At 37.8% G+C, this 23,081-nt stretch overlaps 1 protein-coding gene across 1 annotated transcript; it reads right to left on the minus strand.

Annotated features, from left to right (window-relative positions):
• Positions 1 to 264: 264 nt before the first annotated feature.
• On the minus strand, positions 265 to 22,568 carry LOC122881683 (doublecortin domain-containing protein 2-like). Its single transcript, XM_044208195.1, has 9 exons — positions 21,878 to 22,568; positions 20,937 to 20,991; positions 17,070 to 17,146; positions 16,660 to 16,794; positions 16,055 to 16,204; positions 14,873 to 14,927; positions 14,137 to 14,320; positions 2,557 to 2,627; positions 265 to 1,883 (listed from the first exon to the last, which is right to left on the minus strand). The coding sequence occupies exons 1-9, from the start codon at positions 22,162 to 22,164 to the stop codon at positions 1,068 to 1,070; spliced, it is 1,830 nt and encodes a 609-aa protein (XP_044064130.1). The 5' UTR covers positions 22,165 to 22,568; the 3' UTR covers positions 265 to 1,067.
• Positions 22,569 to 23,081: the final 513 nt, after the last annotated feature.

Raw genomic sequence — 23,081 nt, forward strand, 5'->3', positions numbered from 1 at the left:
TTAAAATAATCAAGCTGTAGTAAAAGTACAAGCTTTCAAAATAAAAAGTACTTACCAAAGAAGTAGTAGCAGTAGTGACTCAAGTGAACATAATTATTTACCTTTCATCCATTTCACCTAGATTGTCCAATCTGACAAACACTGTCAGTCAATACTAACCATGGCTGCAAAAAGTTATGATTTTCACACCTTAAGTGTTATCTTTATTTTCCTTCTTTTTTTGACAAATTTGATTAGAGTCATTTTAGAGTGAAGTAACAGTGATGGGAGCAAAGTATGTTTAATTAAAGCATCTTTTAAAAGTACCTAACTGTAATTTTTCTTTTATTTCCTGGTAGAAGAAAGATAAGACATAAGACATAGTGACTACATAATGAATCATTATGATTTGGAATAGCTTAACAGAGAATACTTTCAAACTATATTCATTATTATATGATTTAGCTGAACATTCAGACACATACAGTATGCTTACAGTATTACACATAGCTTATTATACTTACTTAAAAAGTTAATTTGTATCACTTGCTTTGGGAAATAGACAAAAATACCATACATACAAAAACCATCTATAAAAACAAGCAGCTAGTATAATCATACCTGTTAAAAATAAACATATTTTTTTTAAACATTTAACGCATGACTGTAACTACATTTCAGTTTTCCAGCATTACTCACTGCAGTGCTCACAGACAGTACATACTGAAACAATAAAGCAGCCCAAGAGGAAACAGTATGCCTTAATGAAAAATAAGAATATATTACTATAGCTTTTATTTGTTTTGTATGTTTTAGACATGATAGTTATGAATAATGTTTTGATAAATAGCTTTTTAATACATACCTGAAATTTTGATGCTTATGAAATAATTTAGCAGTCAGCCATTCAAAGTTCCATTACTTGCTCAACATTGAGACACTGGTTTATTTTCAGTCCAGATTATCTCTTGCTTTGCTCTCTGTGAATTTGCTCTGCCACCTTCATTATTTTTAGATTGTATTGTAAACTATTGCTTACTATTTTCAGCACTGCCCATCCAGTAACTTTCTGTTTCTCACTTTCTTTCCTAATCCTCCTCTTTCCTGCTTTTATCTTGATTGTCTTTATCATCATCCTCCCCTTTCTCTCCATTTGCTGTGGCATCTTCGCTACTGGCTGAATGGTTCTCCTCCATGTCCAGCTCTGCTTCACTTTCCACCTCATCATCTTCTCCACTGACCTCTCCATTCACCCTTCTCTCCTCTTCTCCTGACTCTTTGGTAGCTCCATCTGTTGTTTTGCTCACATCTTCTTCCTGGTTACTGTTGCTACTGCTACTTCTGCCGTTATTGTTCTCTTTTGTCTCGTTATCTGACTGAGTCTTCTGCGGGTCATCGCTGTTTTCTGTCTCTTTCTGTTCCTCCCCATTGTCTACATCATTAACTTCGTCCTTACTGCTATTCTCCCCTTTTTCACTGTCTTTGTCTTGCTTCTCTTCTTCTATATTTTTGTCTTTCTCATCCTTTTCACCCTCAGAAGATGTATGGCTTCCATCCTCTTTCTCTTTACTGTCCTGGGTCTTATTACCGTTGCTACTGCTGGACCCCTGCTCCTCACTCTTAACCTCCTCCTTACTCTCATCTGTGACCTCCTCCTTCGCCTCTTCTTCTACCGCCTGCTCCTTCTCCTCAGATCCTGCTGTTGTCTCCCTCTCTTTTTCATCATTTAACTCATCATTTTCCTTCTTATCTTCCCCTCCTTCTTTTTCACCATTTGTCTCCTTGTTTTCATTCTTTTCGTCTTTGCTAGCTGAAGTGTCTTCTTCTGTGGTGTTTTCAACAGCAGCCTCCTCCTTCTCTCCTGGCTTTTCATCATTCTCTTCTTGTGTATCATCTGCAGGTTTCTGTAATGCAATAATACCACAGAAACAATTTATAGCTCTAAATATTCTAACAGGCATACAGTGTAATTGGATTGTTTACAGTAAATCTCCCTGTGACCTTTAATTTCCTGAAAGAGTGGCAGCGCTATTGAGTCATGAGCACTTACAAATCAAATGGAGCCAAAGCATTATGTATTTTTTTCAAACCCTTTTTATGGTATGTCAATCAATATGAAATTAGTAGTGGAGAAACAACATTTGGGCTTCCCAATGCTCCATAATATATCAAACAATAGGTAATAATAATATGTAATTAATGGGTGATAAAATAGGTGTTACATAGTTATATAATTGTAGTACATTAGTTAGCAAATATCAATCAAACTAATTCTTCACATTTGGATTATATTAAAATGAATTCTGTATTTTAAAGCATTAATGAGTGGTTGAAATAGACATTTTAGCTCATACATACAAAAATGTATGCATCTCCAAAACGAGAGCAGTCTTACTGTTGAAGAAAGATCATTGTGATGTATTTTCTAGGTATCATGATAGAAAGAATGACATGTGACAAAGAACCAAACCCGCAACATTATGTCAGGCAACGTGCCTGTTGCGTCCCCTACATCTCTTTACAAAGATGTCATTGTTTGCTCCTAATAGTCTATTATGTACACTACTGTATGTTTACCTCTTCAGCCGACTGGTCTTGAGGGGTTTTGTCTTCATTGTTTCCATCATCAGCCTTTGATTCCACGTCATCTGGGAATGCAGAGAAAACAGTAAAAGTATTTTAAAATGAGCATTGCAAATAATTGAATGTCAGATGTCAATGGCATGTTTCAGTGTGATATTAGGACATATAGAAATCCATGTGTTTCAACCTCATGTGTGATATTGTTTCCTGAATGGGCTTGTCTGGGGCAAATATAATATGAAGGTGAGTGATGGGTGTCATCCTGTGTAAATACTTCGACATTTATTCTAACACAGTCTTAAAAAGACTTCTCTGTGCCAAATCAGAGAAAACAGAGACAGAAAGGTAATAAAATTATATGAATTGCATCAATGACATGAATAAAATTTTGAGTCAAAGAGTAATATTCAGTTTCAAGACTAAATAAAGCAGAATACAAAGTAACTCTGCACATTACAGCACAGTGTTTAACGTAAAACAATCCCAAATGTGCTGGTTAAGTCAGATGAATGTAATGCCTACTCTTGTTATGTAAAATGCTCATACCATCAGTTTGTTTTTCATTCTCTGATGTAATTTTACAGGTTAAATATTCCTTTATGTGCTGACTACTTTTCAAGACCCTAATTCCTCAGCCAGAGTCCATTACATCATTTCAGAAATCCATAAAACCTCTCCTATAAATAAGGGAGCGTTAATTCATCCTCCAATAAGTGAGTTGTTGGAATTTTACATCTTTTATATCACAGCTGTGTTTGCAGGCTTGAAGAAACACAGCACAAGAGTGACACCTGGTGGTGAAGAGAAAAAACACCCGAGACTATTTCAGGCAAGTAAACAACTTCCCCAGACAATGGAAGTGTGCCAGAGGGAGCCAGAAAACATTTTACAAGCTCAGGCAGGAAAGAACACTGGAAGGGAAGTTCAAGGTCGTGAGGAGATTACAAATACAAATAGAGAATACAAATGTCACATTAGATCAAGATCATCTTCATCATCATTATTATTATCACCACCACGGTAATCATCCTAATAATCACACAGATATATTAAGGTGTTGTTCCGCTTCAACCATTGCTTTTAGGTAATACTGTACCTACCAACACACAAACATACAGAAACATAATCCAGCAGTCCCATTAAAGAGATTCCATCAGGCCTCCATCACTAGTGCTGATGTTTATCTCAGACAGTGGTTTTCATTGTTAGGGTAGGCACTCAAAGTTGACTTAAAGGGAGAAATGGGCCAGGCATTTTCTTTTTGATTAGGAGAAAATCTAACTGGTTTCATCTGCTGAAGCTTTTTCACTTTCCTAATTTTTAACAAAGTTGCAAGCTGCAGTCAAGATTATTCTACCCAAGACACAATGTGTAAAGCAGATTGAATAAAGAACCTAAGGCTAGTAGACTGGGCGAAAGAAAGACTACAAGAACATATCTTACACATTCCCCCAGAGGAAACAGCTGTCACAATTTACTGTCTGAACAACTGCATAGTGATACTGTGGATCTTAGTGTTTAAATGAAGACATCAAACCACAACCCAATACCAGCAACACACTCATTTCTATTGAAGCTCAGCAAGGCAGGTTTGTTGGAGTGCATGAATACGGGTTTTTTTTTTTTTTAGTTTTCATGTGAGCATGTGCATCAAAGGCCTTGGAGTAATTAACCTAAAACATCATAAGAGGAATACAACTATACGCTCTGATAAACAACATAATTACACACTTGTTTTGAAACACTGGATGAGACTGAAATTTCCAATCAGAAATAAGCGGCAAAAGAGTGGGGAAAAAAAAAAACAGAACAGTGTAATTAATGTCTTTAATATTAGTTTCCCTTTCTACATATCCCAGTTAAAGAAGAAAAATGACTCGGGTAGAGATTAGAAGAGTTTATGGAGACATTTAATGCATTTCAAATGCAAAAATGATTGAAGTTTAGCTATGGTGGGAGATGAAACGTTATGGTAATAATAACGGACCTCTTTAAAGAATATTTTATGGAAATCGCCTGCATTCATTAACAGCGAGGGCCAAACGATTGAGCGTAAGCAGTAAGCAGTGGATGAGCCGCTACGACTAAACATGTTAACGTGATTTGAGGATCATGAGGCACAGGCTCATGAAAATGCTAAATCAAATTAAACACAATATTTAGAATCTCCCCTTCTTGCTCTTCATTAAATCAGTAGATTTGGGTTCTGCAAATGGCTAGACAGTCGTGTGTATGTGTGTGTGTGTAAGTGTGTGTAGATGTGAATATGCACCTGTTTGCATCTCTTTTTTTTCATAATCAGGTAAAAACACACACACATTCCTTCTTTCACTTATACACTACTGGCACACAAACACAGACAGCGCACACCCACATTTCCGAAGTAATGCTACATCTCATCCATCAGTGTGAGATAAAACAAGGATGCAACTGTAAGTGGGTATAATTACTCATATAAATGGCTCTCGCTGCCATTTATATGAAAGGTAAAGTTATAAATGACTGTTGTTGCAGAGAAATGTAATAAAACACAACTGAAGATGAAGTGATAGCAGGTAGCAAACTACAACAACCTCCCACTCCTCAACAAGCAAACTCCAGCTCTCTCTTTACAAACACACACAAACATATATACCCTGCCTTACTGCTGATTTTAGTTTTAGGGGGCTTTGTAAAACAAAAAACAGGTCTCTGTAATCTCCATCTCTACACCTCAGCTACATACACTAACACTGTGCAGCATTTCTTTTATCTGTGTTTCCATTTGATGTGCTCATCCAATTCTAGTGACCCTAACACACTGGGGGAATCCAGTGTTCAGTTTACACCAGGTAGAATGGTGTAACTACTATTCCATGAAATACATGAAATATGTATGGCTTATATTTATCAACTTAATTAATAAAAAACAATATATATATATCACAGCAGAAACAACCCTTTGCTCAGATGAACCCTGAACCTGAACTACACTCTCAACAACCTTTTTTTTAAATTCAAGCCAAAGCACAGTATAAGCAAACAGGTGCATATTCTCATTTCTTCTTCAGGGTAAAAAGGATTGCTGCCAATCTTCTCTCGTTTACAGAAGTTGTAGCAATGAGTTTAAACTCAGCAGGGAGCTTGGTGGTGAACCAACATGTGAATGTAGCTTTTCTTTTGTTGGACAGAATTAAAGAGCTACAATGTAATGGCAACGTTGATGTGTATTACATCAGTGTTTTCTTCAGTTCTCCACTGCAGAGTTGGAGTAGGCAACATGCAGGGTGTAATATCATGTTTAAAAGCTTTTCCACTCCTCCAGGAAGCATTTCTGAGTAAAAGCCATACAATGCAGTGCAATCAAGTTCTTGACTCCACAGGAAATCTGTAGCAGACCAACACATGAATATATATATATATATTTTTTATTGCAAATGGAACCATGAATAGGTTTATTGAGGATGTATGTGGCTTTTAACAGCTGTGAAGTCACTATGCTGGAGAAACCTGCTGTTTTTAATGTTGGGCAAATCATTTATTCCAGTTTCTCTGGAAGCTGATATGCCATTTTTCTAGGATTAGAAGATGGTCTCAGTGTGCGACACTTCTGTGAAAACATATTGAACTGAATAAAGCTTTTCCTCTTGAGACACTACTAGAAAACCATATTAGTTAGGGTTTTCAACTCAAAAAGAGGACTGAAAATCTCAAGAACAAAACATCAATTAATTGAATTAATCTTGTACGTATGAGAAAATCATCAGAAACATATCTGTATCCAGCATTTACTGTGCAAACTTGTATTGACCACCTTACATCCACAGTAGGTTAATCACAGTAGGTTGTTTTGCCAATGGTTTCCTTGAAAGGAAGGGAATGCTGAACAAAATCAAGCTTCTATCACCACAACTTAATGGAATACACATTTGTTATAGCATCCTTTTTGTTGCTGATATCCACCATGAGACACTCTGGCATTATGAACTCTGACAGGCTGACATCTGCCTTAAAAGAATACTGGGAAAATGTGTTCGTGGAAATGCCTAGGATGCCATGGTCAATAGTACTACTGTGTGTGTTTTTTGTTGTTGTTAATAGAGCAGAATCTTTATTCTTTTAAAACAACTTCTGAAAAATCAATTCCTAAATGGAAGGGGTTGTAGTTTTAAATAAATACAGATCACTGTTTTAGTACACTGTATTCATGCTTAGAAACCAAAGCATGGAAAAATCGTTGACATGGCCTCCACAAGCCAATTCTGCTTTCGGCGGATTAGCTCTACAGTGTTAAATAAACACTCAAATCTTGACGTACTACTTAATGTACCTAAATCACTCCACACAACACTCCCTGAATATCACCATGCAGTACAGTATATTGCTTATTTACACCCAGCTGATTTAACTCACTCAGCAAATGGCTGAGTTATGGTGGGGTGTAAAACAACATGGGTAGTAACTCTGAATGGTAATTATAAAATGTTGCCACTCAGCAAGTGTGCTCCAGTCACTGACCAGGGTCCTGTTAAAACATTTAATGACTGTGTGGTCGGCCACCATGAGAAAGGCCCATTTGGTGTTGAGTTTATATTGTAATTATATATTGTGAAAAAATATCCAGCTGTTTAGTGTGACTGGACATTGTGCATGTTCATCTGTTTCTCTCTCTCTCCCATGCATACACAAAATATATTTTCATGTAATTGATAGGTTTATATGGTAAAATAGCATACAGTGAAGGTGTCAAGAGAATCATTTGCTCTTTCATTGTTTAATAACAATCCGCCATCTCACAGCTGAGCAGATCCAACTCATATTTGTAATGCTAAATTTGTGACTCACGAGTGAGTCACGATATATTTGCCTCTGCTGCTTTGATTTTGACCATTCTTTTTAAAATCTGTTTCTTCTGAGTCTTCATGGAGGTGGAATGCTAATTGTCTCTTTAAAAGCTTTCAATCAATGAGCCTGGTGGAAACATCTTGAATGCACTAAAAACAGTTACACATGTCTTATATTGTGAATGGACAGGACATATACAGTAATAATGCCCACTATGAAGTTTATTTTATGAAGTATTTCTAGTGTATAACATCCTTTACATTAAGGTTTGTTTCCAAGATGAATAAATGAATACTGTGCATTATCTCTAGAGTTAACTTTTTCAGTAGTGTAAAAAATATTACTCTTATCTACAGTGTGCAGCCCTGTGCTTAGATAGCTTTGACATTAAATCAGAGGAAAGCTCTGCTTAACAATGATGCAGTCAGACAGGCAGAGTAATATTTATAAAGGTCATGGCTTCAGTTAAATATTTTAATAATTTGTGGAGTTTGTTCTCTTTCTTTTCTCAGTTGCCTGAAATCTTACCATCCAGTGTCTTCATGATATGAAGGTTTTACTTCGAATGACTTCTGTTTAATCAGTGTAATATGAACAAAGATATAAATTTGATTTTTCTCTCTTAACACAAAAAACATAATTGCATGCTTTAATGCATTAATTTATTATTTATCATTTTAATGCAATATTCTAAAGTCTTGCTAACCAATAACTTCAGTAACATTAGTATGGTTAGGTATTTGATTATGGGATGGCACAAATAATGTAGGTCACTTAAATGGCGACAGACTGAAAACAGAATTTCTGTTTACATAAGCAGAACCCTCTGTGAACTAGAAATAGTTACTCTTCTCATTTATCATCAAAATTTGCATTGTGCTGATGGGATTTATATGTTTTGCAATATGTTTTCATGTTGTCTTTGCACCCTAAACTGCATTATTTGGATTAAAACTGATAAATGACAGAAATGTACAACATTGCATGCATGTGCGACTACATTATAACTGATTTTGCTTTGGCAACATAACAACTTCAGATGCCCTCCTTAAGTCGGCTCGAACACATGATGTAAACTTTAGATCTCCACAAATGTCACATATTTACTCTTGCCATTTAGGTTGAATGTCAAAGCTGTGTCTCAGGCTGATACAAACCCTGCAGATGCGGATGTTCCTGATGGTCCACTGCTATCAACCAGTCCAGATGTGTGTCTACTAGCTCAAGCACAAAAAAATACTAAAATGCACAAGGCAGGCTAGATTAGAAGTGACAGAAATGAAAAAAACATGTGTCATTGAAAGTGTCACATGTTACCCTAACCCTATACTTTACATGTCACAGCCGGCACTGTTGTATGTCACAGCTAAAACACTTGTTAGCAGATTAATGTGGCAGATTAGTACAGCTACCCTGCTCTTTAATCCAGTAATCCTGCATCAAAGGGTCATGAAGAATCTTTTCTGCTGTAGTGAAAAGGGAGAGATGAAAGGAGAGGAAGAATGAAGGAGAGATTGGGAAGGATGGCCTTGTTGTCTGAAATGTGACATACGAGCAAGTACTCGAATGCACATAAAAACAGGCATGCACAGAACACACACATAAATACTTTTAACACAAACCACACTTTCTAAGAACTTCCTTTAAATGTTGCTATCTCTCATCCTTTGCTGCTGAGCCTCTTTTTTGACACAGGCACACGATTTAAGACACACAGCCTCTTTGTGTACATGTCTCCTGCCTCCCAACGCTGTTTTGATCCCTATTTCACTCTGACAGGCATTACAGATACATATGCTAACAGGGCTAATTCCCCAAGGCAGCATCACATTTTATGACACCAGAGGCAGAAGGTTGATCTGGCTGGATGGCTTGTGCATGTGCAATGGCACGCATAAACACACATACACAGAGACACACTCTCATATGCAGCAATCTTCATTTCTATCACATTCAACTTACAAATAATACCAAGAATGTTTTCATTTTCATTTTCTGAAATTAGTTTTTCTGAAAAATACCTCAACTTAAAACTTCCTGCACATCAAAATCCCTTCAAGGTTAATAGTAGGAATGGACATAATGTGGATCCATCATGTAGCATGGATTGAATTGGCTCCTGCTACATTCAAAGATGGAGCCTAGTACATGAAAAGGAGGCAGCAGGATACTCGGAACATAAGCTTTTTTGTAAAGTAGATGTCCTTGAGTTGCCTGGGTTATGTGGAACTCACCACCCTCAGACTTAGAAATGTAAAACAAAGGGCAAGGTGAACCTTACTGAGATATTGAAACTGCACAATTGAGATACAAAACTGCTCTGTAGGTGTTTGTGTGTGAAAGAGCGCAGGATGAAGACCTTAGGGTCTGTGTGTCCAATTTCCTGCTGTTGTAAAATCTATTATTAACTGGAACTGCTGTTAGATTTGTTGAACCAGTTGTTTTTACCATATTGCTGGGTTTCAGGCTGCTGAGACTGCATGGAATCCATACCTCCAAAAAAATTCTGATAGCAAAACTACACAAAGTTTGATTTACAGCACTGAAAATGGTGGTGTTTGGGACTGACCTGTAATCCAACAAACAAACAAAGGTTATGCGTTTTTCCCCCCATAATCTTAACAGTTCAGATAGAGATACCATTAAAAAATTGGCCAGAAAGTGTCAATCACCATATCAATAGCCCCTAGTTTAGAGTTATTATTCCAATGCTCTGTAGTCACTGCAGTGGGTGCAGCTCTGCAACAATACAAACCATAAATAAAAATAAATAAGCATAGAGGTACATGTTCATGTTATATGTTGATTATATTGTGTTTCAACTAGCCTCAGGAATCATTGTTCAATTCAGTCAAAATAATTACAACATGCTTATTGGTGCTCAAAATGCACAGTTATGCATTTTAAAGCAACACCTGTGTATCATATATCAATACTGTAGTTCTTGGTCAAATTCTCACCATTATCTAAAGGGGAACAATTTGCTAATTTATAAAAATACCACTCATATTCAGAATAGACCTGAAAAGGACACACGCATCATTTTGCAAATCAAAAAGCCCCACAATACTGTGCCCCCTCATTAACGCACAGAGGCATTGACAATGCATGTAAGTCCAGATATAGACACACTTCTCTCTGTGTCAGCAGACCCCCTTCTCCTTCCCCTTCTGTTGTGCTTTCCCTCTCTATTTGCCTTTCCTCTCTCTCCTCTTGTCCATACCTTTCTGTCTGTCCTTGCTTCTTGAAGTACATGGCTCTTTTGTTGATTTTCAGAGCAGCAATTTGGCCTCAGCAAGGGGCAGAGGCAAGTAAAATTCTGCTTTGATGACTCTAAATGGAGAGATTATCCAAATGAAAGGAAATTATCCAAACCCCACCCATCCCTACCCTTCAATATCTCTGGGCCTTTTTTTCCTACCCACTGCTCATGGTCCACCATCTCAGGCTATTCATCACATTCACTATTTGATATCACCTGTAGTCTTTTTTTTTTCTTTTCTTCTCTTCTCCTTCCTCATCCTCTCAATCTTTTATTCCCTCTTTAACCTTCTCTTTTATAACCCCTTCTCTTTACATGTCCCCTCACATATCAAAACACATTATGTCTCATTTCTGTCTTTTATTCTTCTCCCTTTTCCCATTCCTTCTGCCACTCTTTTTACTTTTCCTTATTCTTCTATCCTCGCTTCTAGGGGGAGCCATTAACTGAACCGGTCACAAAGGCCTTTTGTAAAAGAGAAAACTGATAAACATCATATTTCTATTCTGAGGTTAGCAACAACTGCTAATTGGTTATATACAACCTGAACATAAATGTGTTTTTGAAAGCAAAAGCCAACACTGGCCAAATTGGACGAATAATTTCCCCAATTTAAAACAGCTTCCATAAAGTATAACTATGTTGGGTGAAGCGTATGACAGGCAATGTGTCTTGTTGGTTAAGTCTTTAAAGCCAAATGTCTTTGTTATAGGAAGTTCAAATTCATTCCATGACCTTTGCTGCATGAGTTGTCGCACTGCCCCCCCTTGTCTTTGCTGTCACTCACCACTGTGTTCACTCTAATGAAGCAGAAAAGTCAGAGGCTTTACAATACACCAGACAGAAACAGCTGGAGTTATCCTCAGTCTGGCTCCCAGCAGCTGATAGACAGTGAATAATGGGGACTGGCATACTGAGACACAGACATAAGACACATACAAAAACTAACCTCCCAACACAACAGAGTCAGCACAGAACAGAGGGAGAATCTCGAGTTACGGAGTCACTCTGTCTCATTTGTCTGTCTCTGCCTTTCAGTCTGTACCCCCACACACACACACACACACACACAAATACATTTATAATGACATGACACCTTTATAATAATCTTTTGTTTTCATTCCAATGTTCCAGCACACTGGAGATCTGAAGTGTGGGTTTCATGCTGTGTCCTTTCCACAGCCTCTGCCAGTCAGTCAACTTTTTGGCTGTGTTCCTTTTGGCACCGAAACGGGATGTGTTTACCTCATACCCAGCCAGGGCAGGATTTCCCAAAGGGAAAATAACACCAAAAACACCTCTGTGCTGTTGTGAATCACTCAGCAAAGGTGATATGAACACTGCATTTCTATTGAGAAGCTAAACTGGACAAACATGACCACAACACTAAACTTAGCTGCTAATGGGTGCAGAACTCATTTGTTTTTGGTAAGCCAGTGGGCAGCTATGGTTTCAGCTCTTGTTTGCTTTTAAGCAGCCACATGCACAAACACTTTAGCATCGATTGCTTAGGGAGAGAAGATGAACAAAAATAGTAAAGACACCTTTGGGAAATCTCAACCTACTGTATCTTACAAAAGGTCTGTTCAGCACCATGGACAGAGACTCCACCTGCCATACAGACACTGTATTACATACACTACACCCAGCTACTAAGCTAAACAAATAAGGAAAATATTGATTCTTGTAAACATAACAGCATTTGAAAAAGACTTTATAGGTCGAACAGTGACAGGTGCATGAGGATGTGATATGCTCTCTAAGCCATTCAAACAATCTTGTCTAATGCCTGATCTTGTTTTCCGAGCTGTCTGTCTGTTAATTTAATCTTTGGTCAATGTCACCCAAGGGGACCAATAATGCAACATGTTTTTCTCTGCCTGTAATACGACATGCCACGCAATCTGATGTACTGAGGATTTTGAGGGTGACATTACAGGTTTCAAATGCACACATGCACACAGTCACAGACAAAGCCACACACACACACACACACACACACACACACACACACACACACACACACACACACACACACACACACACACACACACACATTCCTCATCCTGCTCTTTTGATGCAAAATGCCAGCTCCCCTGAACCACAGACACAATTCTCCACGCTCCTTTGGGCTTCTGCTGTCAACTCTCCTGCCAGAATAGGAAACAGGCAACATCTATCATGAGCCACCAGATGACGTAATGTGGTTCATACCGCAGTAGGCGTTACAATGAGGTCAGAAGCAGTCTGCAGAAAACCAAAATCACTTTTACAGTAAAATAAATAACAAATATGCTCTCAATACCCTCTCACATTGTTATATAGAATGCATATACCATTCATGGAAAAAATCTGTTAGGGCCCCAGAGCAACTAAACATCTTAATGTTCAGAGGAGTGCCAGCTGCCAATGAGGACAAAAGTAAGGACTAACTGGAGATAGAGAGTTTCTGCAGTACATTATAATATACTGATCATAAGTTCAGAAGATGACGTAATGGGTTTCTTGTAATAGTAGTTAATGTCATCATGCTAGACCTACTTTCAAAATCACTTGCTATATTTTTTTGCAGAGCAACAGTGCCACTATGTGGGCATTTAAGAATGCAGCAGGTTACATAAGATTTCAAAGGCCATGCATTACATCATATATCCGTGTAATGTATAATACTGGTAACTGTATATAAACCCTGTTTGTGCCACATATTATGGTAATTATTTATGGGACAAGACAATTCAGGCATACAGACAATAAAAGTCCAGGTAGCAGTTACAGTATGACAATGTGACATTGTTGTGAAAGGTGTCCTTAGGAAGGAGTATCTTCTGAGCCAAGGCACTCATCTTCTCAATTGCACAAGCACATGCAGCCACACATGTATGCATACACCCACATCTATGTTCACTTTTTATGGATTTATAAACAGCAACACTCTCTCCCACTTTCAATAGCAAATATTATATGACAAATATTAACAGAAAATGGTGATGATAATTGTTTAGGTGAATGTTAAAGAGAATACAAAATGTCTAAACCGATTTTTTAAACCAATTTACTTTGGTAGTACCTTTTTAAAATTGTGACATCACAACTAGCATAACCTTCCGTGGGGTGTGTGCAAAGAGCTGCAAGAAGTAATTATATTGCTATTGTTCATTAGAACTGTATTATTAATATAGAACATAGATATATTATATTTAGCATTATAAAATACTTTTGAATCATCATGAGAATAGGGATATAAGTCAGCTAATTAATTGTTACAGAAATACAATACTGCTGGGTTTTTTCCACTGCATTATTCAACAAATCTCTTATATATACTGAACCAAAAAACAAACATATCCAGTTCTATCTCCTTGCTTCTGACTTTGAATATGGTGCTGTTGAGCTCCAAAGCCACACTGTGTTGGTCAGGCTTGTTTGGAATTAGCAGGTATGAACATATTTCATTCCTCTCCATACTGTTCTATATGTTTCTCCATTACCATTGTCGGAGATGCCGAGGGTAATGCTTTGTCCACTCCTCTTCTTCCTGAGGGAGATGAGTCTGGCCTGAGAGATCTCTCTGACGATGGAGGACAGATGTTCCCTGTTGTTGCCATTGTGGCCTGGAGGAGAGGCCTTGGAGTCTCCATCTCCACTATCACTGGATCGGACCATAGAATTACTCTGGAGGAAATATAGGTCTAGTTCAGTTGGTGAAAAACTTGTGGAACACAAGATCAACAATGGAAGCATATACAGCACTGGAATATAAACAAAATGTACAAAATATTGTGTCTCTAAATTCTCAGCTTCTGTTTATCTAACATTCATATCCTGGCATTTTGACATGAATGCTCACAGTTTTACTACAAGTTAAGACCAAATATTGTAAGTGCTGGAGAAATGAGAACTGTTTTAACTATTCAGACAACAAGGCCAAATAATACACCATTTAACTAGGTTGAGTTTTAACATTTGAACACTGACTGCTACTGATCTTTCATCCATCTACCCATCCCTCATTAAATTAACTCAAAGCAACTAAATGATACAGAAAATCAAACACTTTCCTCTATTTTGTGTATGTTCAAGAAATCTGATCTAATTATTTCTTATGTATGCAATGTACGATATGCAAGCTACAAATATGTTGAATTTCTTATTTTCCACTTTTGGATACTAGAACAAAACTAAATAATCTAAATAATTCATGCGAAAGGCACATGCAATTCTTACATTTCCATTTTGCTTGGAGAATCTGTAGATAGGCGGTAGAGAGTAAGCTTTCATTCTGTAAAGAAAACAGACAAAAATGATTATAAAATTATAAAATCAATTATATTATATAATTGTAGAAAAGGCTTAGATAAAAGGATCAGAATTATGTAATCATATTATATTATAAATAGCATGAATACATGGTATGAAGTGCGTGCCTTACAACACTGATTCATAATTTTGCAAACCCCAATGGACGCAACGTTCATCTGAAAATGAAAAATTGGAAGTTTAAACACTACTGTTTGACATTTATCAGTAAAATTCCAATCTACCAAATATCTAATAAAATGTGAAAAAAAGTGTTAAATAGTGTGTGTTTTCAGAAAACAACAGTTTTGTGTCACGTCCAGTAAATTATCCATCTTTAAAATAATATTTAAAGGTAAGAGGTGTAGGTTTCATGAGCTTTGAAAGCAGATATTAGCCCTGGAGGAGTAATTAGCTGCCACACTAGAAAACATACAAACACTAACTCAACAGTCTCTAAGAACCATCCCTGGTAGCCATAGAGTTCCATTTTTAAATTTCCACAACTCTTCATGAAGGAATCTACATACTGATGGATACTAATAATGTTGTTAAATGAGTAACTTAAGACCTTGCTCAATATAAAGTAATGGTTTAAGGGGTTTAGTCAGTAAATATGAAGACATAAACACAATACGCACCTCTGCTAGTTTAATGTAGGATCTACTCACGTGCAAAATTTCAAACTTATGTATCAGTTGTAATTTCAAGGTTTTCATATCTGTTTTGTAGGACAGATAATTAGGACAGTAAGTAAGATAAGTGAGTGCAGATGAGCAAGAAAAGAAATAGGAAATGCCAAAGGCACACCCTATTATGGCATTATTTTGCACTTGGTTGTGCTATATGGAGGAGGACAAAAAAATAGAATACCCAACAATCTTCTAATAAACAATGCGTTTCTGAATACATTCAAAATACATATTCAGAGATGTTGTGAAAGTGAGTTTAAGTTTTGTTTTTGTCATAATTTTGTAAGGGCAAATAACAGCATACAATTGCAGATGTGTGACTGATAAAATTACTATGTTTAAGTTTACATTTCCTGTCAAGTTGTCAGTCTTCAGACGACATGTTACTCTAGTATATTTTCTATAGTGCTGTGCTTACCCATTGACCCTCCTTGTCCCTCTGGGTTTGGTGAAGAGTAGGTCACTATAGGGCAGCTTCTTAAACCTTTCTCTTCCCAGAGCCACATAAAGCTGACCGTTCTCCAGCTGATTCCCATCAGTCACCTGGTGGCCTTCATAGGTGTAGAGACTAGAAAACAGACATAAAGCCCCACGGTATCCATCATGTAGTTATACCAGTTTGTCAAAACAAGATGCACTTGAGTTGCCAAATAGCCTCCCATAATCATCATGTGGTCATTTATGAAAATAGTTAAAACATTAACCAGCACATACTCTTTTTGTGTGTCAACATATTGTGTATTTCTATTCATATACCATAAGAGCAAATGTATTCAAAATTATCCATGATAACATTAGTAAGGTGAAGCAGTTTGAAGAAAATCTTTTTTCATGTATATGCAAATATATGCAGCAAAGTGCTAGAAAATCTAATGAGATCATCTGCTTTAATGGAAGAACGTGGTGTTAGTCTGAAAAATCTGTCATGTATTGCTCAAGTTATTTTGTTAACAAGTAAAGACAGATATTATATCAATGCAGGCAGTCCATATGTGAAGTGTGAGGATTTTGTTTAAGCTGTACCTTCGAACACCCCCCAGGACTTTCATACCCATCTTCTCGGTGATCAACTCTAGTATTCTGTCAAACTGGCCAAGCATCCTCTGATGGATCAACAGCCTCATGGCGGGGTTCAAGACATCGCCATTTGCTACCACACTAAGTAAAGCAAATACACATGGTTAAAGCAAATACTACTATACGGTATCCCTCTGAGTTCAGTGAAGCCAAGGGTCTCCCTTTAAGTTCAATTGTATCCTATAAGTTCAGGAATTAGCAGTCTATGATTTTATCTGCCACTTTGGTACACAGTCAAAATCAGAGTTGAGTTACATGCAAATTATATAATATATTCCAATGAAGGCATGAACAAAGATATATTTATAAGTCAATCTGAAAAACGGTTAGTGTGAAATGGGGGAAAGTGAACTTACAATATTGTACATGGCTCCTTGATGGGTTTCAGGAATCGAGCTGACACAATAATTCGATTCTGTGGCAGTGGTTTGGCCTGGAAAAGAGGGATAAAAAGAGTAAAATATGTCAAAGAGTACATGTGTCAAACATACAGCTGCTCAGAGATCATTAAAGATTATCTGGCACATACATGTGGTACGGGCAATGAACGGAAAAATGCTTGGCTCATTCACTCTACACTCTATGTGACATATATATATATGTATGTATATATATATATATATTTTTTTTTTTTTTATTATTATTTTTTTTTTTCTGGGTCCTGATAACAGGGAACCTGTGACTTGAAAGCATGTTATCAGATCAGTGTGTCCAGTTGGGATTTAAGGACAGCTCTTGTTTCCCAGTGGAGACTCAAAACAACAGACCTGTACAAACTTTAGGGACTTTTGCGTTAGGGACCAATGCTAACACTGGAGTCCAGTTGGTAAGGACAACACATACAGCTAACGGCAGCTCCTAAATAAAGCTGCCCATGTCAGGGCAGTCAACAGGGCTAATACTGTGCATCCTCTAGAGCCACAACTGCTTGGAGAATCAGAGCCACTAAGAGTGGCAACCTTTTGATGTAGCATAGAGTGTTTATTGTAGACAATAATGTGTTTATTCATTTAAAAATCCATCCACTCTCCTTTGCTGTGAGAAATTTCAGTAAACAGTACAAAAAAAACAACACTGTTTAACATCAAAAGCTTTTACCCCTAAAGGCAAAGAGAAAGCGTTATTGTACACACTAAAATAGACTCTCATCTCTGTGACAGCAAAAGAATGAGCCCTCTATAGTCCTTTGAGGTTATGAGGTTGCAAAGGGTGAGCACTGCAGGTCCTATCCCATAACACCTGGTAACCCACTGTGACTCCAAGACTAAGACTTGGATCCTGTGAGAGAGAGAGATAAGGGAGGAGGTATATTAAAAGTCTTCTGGGGTTGGTGAGTGCACCCTGGCAACAGAGGTGTGAAGGCCAGAAGTAGAATTAAAAAACGTACATCATAAAACAAGGTGTGATTCAGAGGTATACCAGTAACAAGGCATAAGGCCAGGGCACATACACTGACTGTATAAAAAATCTATAGGAGGTTCTTATAACACAGAAGATAATTTAACATTAAAATGCATTTTAATTCACATAACTGCTAAAATAATCAAAATTCCTGAAAATGCTGCTTGTTAAAAACATGCAATTGCACTTCCATTTTAACCATCACCCTTTTATGTGTACTACAAACCACAGACACTAGTATACACCACATAGCTAGTAACCAATCCAAGCCAGGAATAAACAGAAACAAGCAAGGTGAGTCTCTTGGGAGCTATTAGAAGTACTAGATTTGTTTTTCTATTGACAATGATTTTCATCAGCACAATGACATTTGATTGTACAGTGGGAAAAAGTCCCCTCAGCTCATTTTAGTGTCCATGTACACATTACGCTTTCCAAACAGCATCACTTTGTACTGTTAGTGCTAAGCTTACACAGATTTAATAAGCAAAATGATGAAACTTAAAGTAAAGCAGGTGCCTAACAGGAAACCAATACCAATTTATTACATCTCACACTCACTCGATTCCATCTAGAGAGTGCAGATATTAGATGCAGCTAAAATAATAAGCAAATTCAGTGCTAATGTATGATGTAAGGATTTTGTGCATAACAGTACTACATCTTGACTGGTGGTGGAAATCACTGACCAACTGACTGACTGATCAATGAAAATTTTCATCTCACTTAAGCACTCCATTGTCTACTAACATCACGGAAACCCACAGGTCTGAGCACTGCTTGAAGTGGGTCCTCTCAAGTCCACCCAATCAAACAGAGCAACAAAAAAGCTAATTTCAAGATGAAAGGAACAATAGAACACGAGTATGATAAAAAAGAAGCATTTCTTTATAGCAGCATATTGTCAGATTGTGGATCCTGAGCTGTGGTCAAAATGAGCTACATACAGAAAGGTACATCTGAGGCAGTAACCTTCCTATAATGCTCCAAAATCAATAAGGACAAGAAACAAACTTGCCAACCATCCAGCCAGCTAAGAGTTCTCATCATTAATTGACACAATCAGGCATGTTAAGTGGGGTAGTGAGGGGGATGCAGGGTCCTTTTAAACTAAATTGCCTCTTTTCATGCTCACTGCGTAATCACAGCAGCAACTACAAGCCCTTGAGGTTATCTGTGATGAATATGCATCTTGCTAGCGGATGATAAGACAAAATCAAGAAAACAAAGAGTAGTTCCTGATTCTCTTTGTATGATTAACATGTTACAGTGGAGAGAGGCAGGGCGCACACAAGGGACAAAAGTCAAAGACAAACAAAAGAATGGGCTGCAGACTTGTAGTACAGAATACCCAGACGAAGACCTTGTGTGACCCATTGTCTTCTCTGACTAAAACTGCATGTCAAATGTCATGTTTACACATATTTGTTTTTTGCTATATTGTCCCAAAAGCAACATGAATGTAGTTAATAAGGTTTGGTATTGGGTGCTAGTACACATATCTGTGCATTCTCTACATTACCTACATTTTATTATTAAAAACAAAACAAAAACTCTCATTTGGAAAGAGGACCTGCAGTCAACTTTCAAAATAGATGAGCCTGTGGGCTACCTGACTTTAAGCTGCTCTTGTTTTGGCTGTGACTTCATAGCTGGTGATTAAAGATGCATTGAAAGAAGGGATGATTATGATCCATAAATCAATAATGCATGGCCACTGAGACGACAACAAAGTGATTATTCGCAGAGAACAATAGAGAGGAATGCTCAACATTACACCTTGCTTAAATGATCTTTCTAAAACCTTTACACTGTGGGTGGGGGCATGAAGTGCAGAGGTGATGTTCCCAAATCCTCATGTATCTTGCATTTAGTGGCAGTTTCAAATGTTGAAAAGTTGGATTGAGTAAGGATAAGTGAAACCCTGCCTCGAAAACATAGCCGGTGAAGGGTTTCATTAATCTCTAAAACGAAATCTAAAGTAATGCAATAAAATAAAAGACAATACAATGTGTCTATGATTAAGGTGCCATTCTCATGTGTCTACCAAACCTTAACTGAGTTTACACAGCTGGAAATTCAGAAGAAAAAAACATCTCCAACATGTTCATTGTGGTCTGTGTTTTTGTGTTTGGCAAAGACTGAGTACTGGATTTCTGTCGTGATGATGGTACATTCCCATGGAATCAAGTGAGGCTACTTATGCTTCTTACTGCAAAACTAAAGGACCAGGAGGTGGAATGGAACTTGAGGATCTTCTCTGGCAAGGGCATGTGAGGATGCACCACACCCCAAGACTGTCTGGATGATTGACAAGACTATGTAAATTATGTAAACGGGTTCCATCTCTGCAGATTGTGTTTATATGATGCCAAACATTATACAGATTGGGAATTCCAGGCACAGCTCTTAGCAGCTGTACTTTCATGAAGTCTCACAGTAACATGGCAGCTTGTTTTTTTTTGTCTTTCCTCTTTTCACTGGTTCACTTATTACTTTTCTTTTCCACTTCTCTCTTATTACACTTAAATATTTCACTAGGCAACACAGTTCCTAAATTGTGATTCATATTTGATCTGGATGGATTCATCTTCATAAAGCTGGGGACAAATCTTAAAGCAAATACACACATATATGTGTGTATGAACACACACCGCTATTCGCTACGCTACACCACACAGCTACAGCTACTGTAATATTTTACTTTAGACATTTTACTGCATTCAACAGGAACTTACCTTTCTTGTCTTACTTGACACACAAATTGACTTTCTGAGAAAATGAAAGAAGGCTTGCTTCCTTAAGCAGCACTTTTTCCTTACCTGCACTGGAAGAGTCTGCATCCTCCTCTTCCTTCTCAATCCAATCTGTAGGTAACTACAAACAAAACATAGTAGGTATTAGTACAAGTGAAGTAGGTATTGTATAACTCACAAAGTAAGAGATATTACCATATTTTATCATTTAGGGATGTGAATCTGCTGACATGTTCATTAATAGTAAGAGATATCCATCATCTTGGGTTTTTTTTTTTTTTGCTGCTAGCTGTGCTGCCATAACACAGTTAAAGTAACAGCTATCTCTTATTTTAGCACTAGTCAGTTAAAGCAGAATAGTGTGCTCCTCATTATGCATCATGAGTGCAAACATATTTTCTGAAGGAATTGGTTATTTGGTGAATCATGTGTGTATTTATCATCGCTTGCATTAGAACTGATTTTCTACAAAATTCCTCTGGGTATTGAAGCAAAAATGTAGTCTACAGTAAGAGGGACAACATGATGATGACTATGCAAGTGCATTATATATTCTATCTGTTCTGCAGCAGAGGATATATAAACTGTACCCATATCTTTCCCTGGCAATTTAAAAAAATATTATGTCAAGGAACATGGTGACAGCATACAAACATCATGGCTCCAGAATACCTTCCCACTCAACTGCTTCACCACTGCATTCTATGAATAACAAATCTCATTATCTGCAGTATAAATCCACTCATTTTTAAACCCAGGCAGAGCAAACTTCTCTACAGTGCAGATTTCATCTGCCTCATGATGTGACTCAGCGTTAGTGCAAAACTGTTAAGACCATGACATTGACTGTGGAACCCATTACGTGTGTGAGGCAATAGATATGACCCAGGTCACCCACAGGTTTATCAATGTAATACACCAGTGTTCACGCATATGTATATTATATAGGCTTTGTCACTGTGAGAAAACCATGTGAAAGTATTATTATGCCAAACGTTTAGTCTTACTCCAGCCGTTTGAATCTCTCCCTCCCAGCAGCGACGTACTGCTCCCCGCTCTGCAGGCTCTCCAAGCAGTCCACCTTGTGGCCTCCTCTCGGTGTGTAGATGTTTCTCACCGCTCCAAATGGGGCTTGTATCCCGCCGGTCACCTCTCTCAGCAAAGTCTCAAAGTTGGACACCCTCTTTTGATTTATCACAATCCGGCGAGCGTCGTAGTGAGGATCACCGTTTCGGAACATGAAAATGTTCTTCACGACGGGCTGTGACAGAAAGTTTGGCTTCTCCGAGCTCATCGTTGTGCGTAAAGCAGGCTGGCGCGCGACTGAGAGAGATCTTTTTTATAATAAACTTACAACAGACTGATCCAGTTTGCGAGACAAAAGCTTATAGGCCATTATAATGACATTAGAGCTGGTCCATCATGGCCAAATGTTTAGGGTTGAGTGGAGCTGCGCGTGGCACGCAAATCTTCGAGGAGTTCAGCAGTTTGGACACAAAGGGGTCCAGGGCAAAAGGCTACTCACAGGTTAAGGAGGAGGTTACTGAATAATAATATGACCGCATGCATGAAACTGTTGATGTGTCCCGGCGTTGTAAGTGACAGCTATCCGTAAATTTTGCAGAATGTCAATCCGCTAGAAAGGAAACGGTACAGCGTTATCCGCTTCATGTGCACCGCTACGCAGCAGATGACGATAAGCCCAGTGGGTCTCTATAGTTTCCCCACGATGTAGGCTGGGTATCTAGGGAGCTCATCTGTTTGGATGTATCTATGGGAACACGCCGCTGTTCTCTCAGCGATTAGCAGGGACCTCACACTTCAGTAATCAGCAGGTAGTCAGTCATTAACTGATGAGAAACAATTACTTATTTAATTAAATGCAAACTGTCATTTTATAGGAAACATAACCAAAGATGCATGACGAACTGTGAGCAGAGAAAATGTAGACCCAGTTGTAAAATTTAGACGGTGTAAAACTCTCCAACAGCCATATGCGAAAGTTAATTGGGCATCAAGAGACCAATTGGAAACCCGGGTTGCCGGTGACATCCCGAAAGTAGGACAAAAAACATGTTTGTTTTGTGTACTTTAATTGTGTTGAGCAACAACAGGGAGATCTGTACTCTATGTCCTTTTTGCAAAGTATTATCAAGTGGCACGTTTCCTGTTGCATAAATTAGGAGGAATTCATAACATGTCTGGATCCCT

The sequence above is a fragment of the Siniperca chuatsi genome, linkage group LG9 (genome assembly GCF_020085105.1).
Source record: "Siniperca chuatsi isolate FFG_IHB_CAS linkage group LG9, ASM2008510v1, whole genome shotgun sequence".
NCBI lineage: Eukaryota > Metazoa > Chordata > Actinopteri > Centrarchiformes > Sinipercidae > Siniperca > Siniperca chuatsi.

What these genes read in the sequence shown, in the direction of transcription:
- LOC122881683 (XM_044208195.1), bottom strand. Translation starts at nt 22,164, where the DNA reads ATGAGCTCGGAGAAGCCAAACTTTCTGTCACAGCCCGTCGTGAAGAAC. An exon ending in TCTCCAAGCAAAATGGAAAT is followed by an intron (nt 14,321 to 14,872) that starts GTAAGAATTGCA and finishes TATTTCCTCCAG; the next exon opens with AGTAATTCTATGGTCCGATC. An exon ending in AAGACCAGTCGGCTGAAGAG is followed by an intron (nt 1,884 to 2,556) that starts GTAAACATACAG and finishes ATTGCATTACAG; the next exon opens with AAACCTGCAGATGATACACA.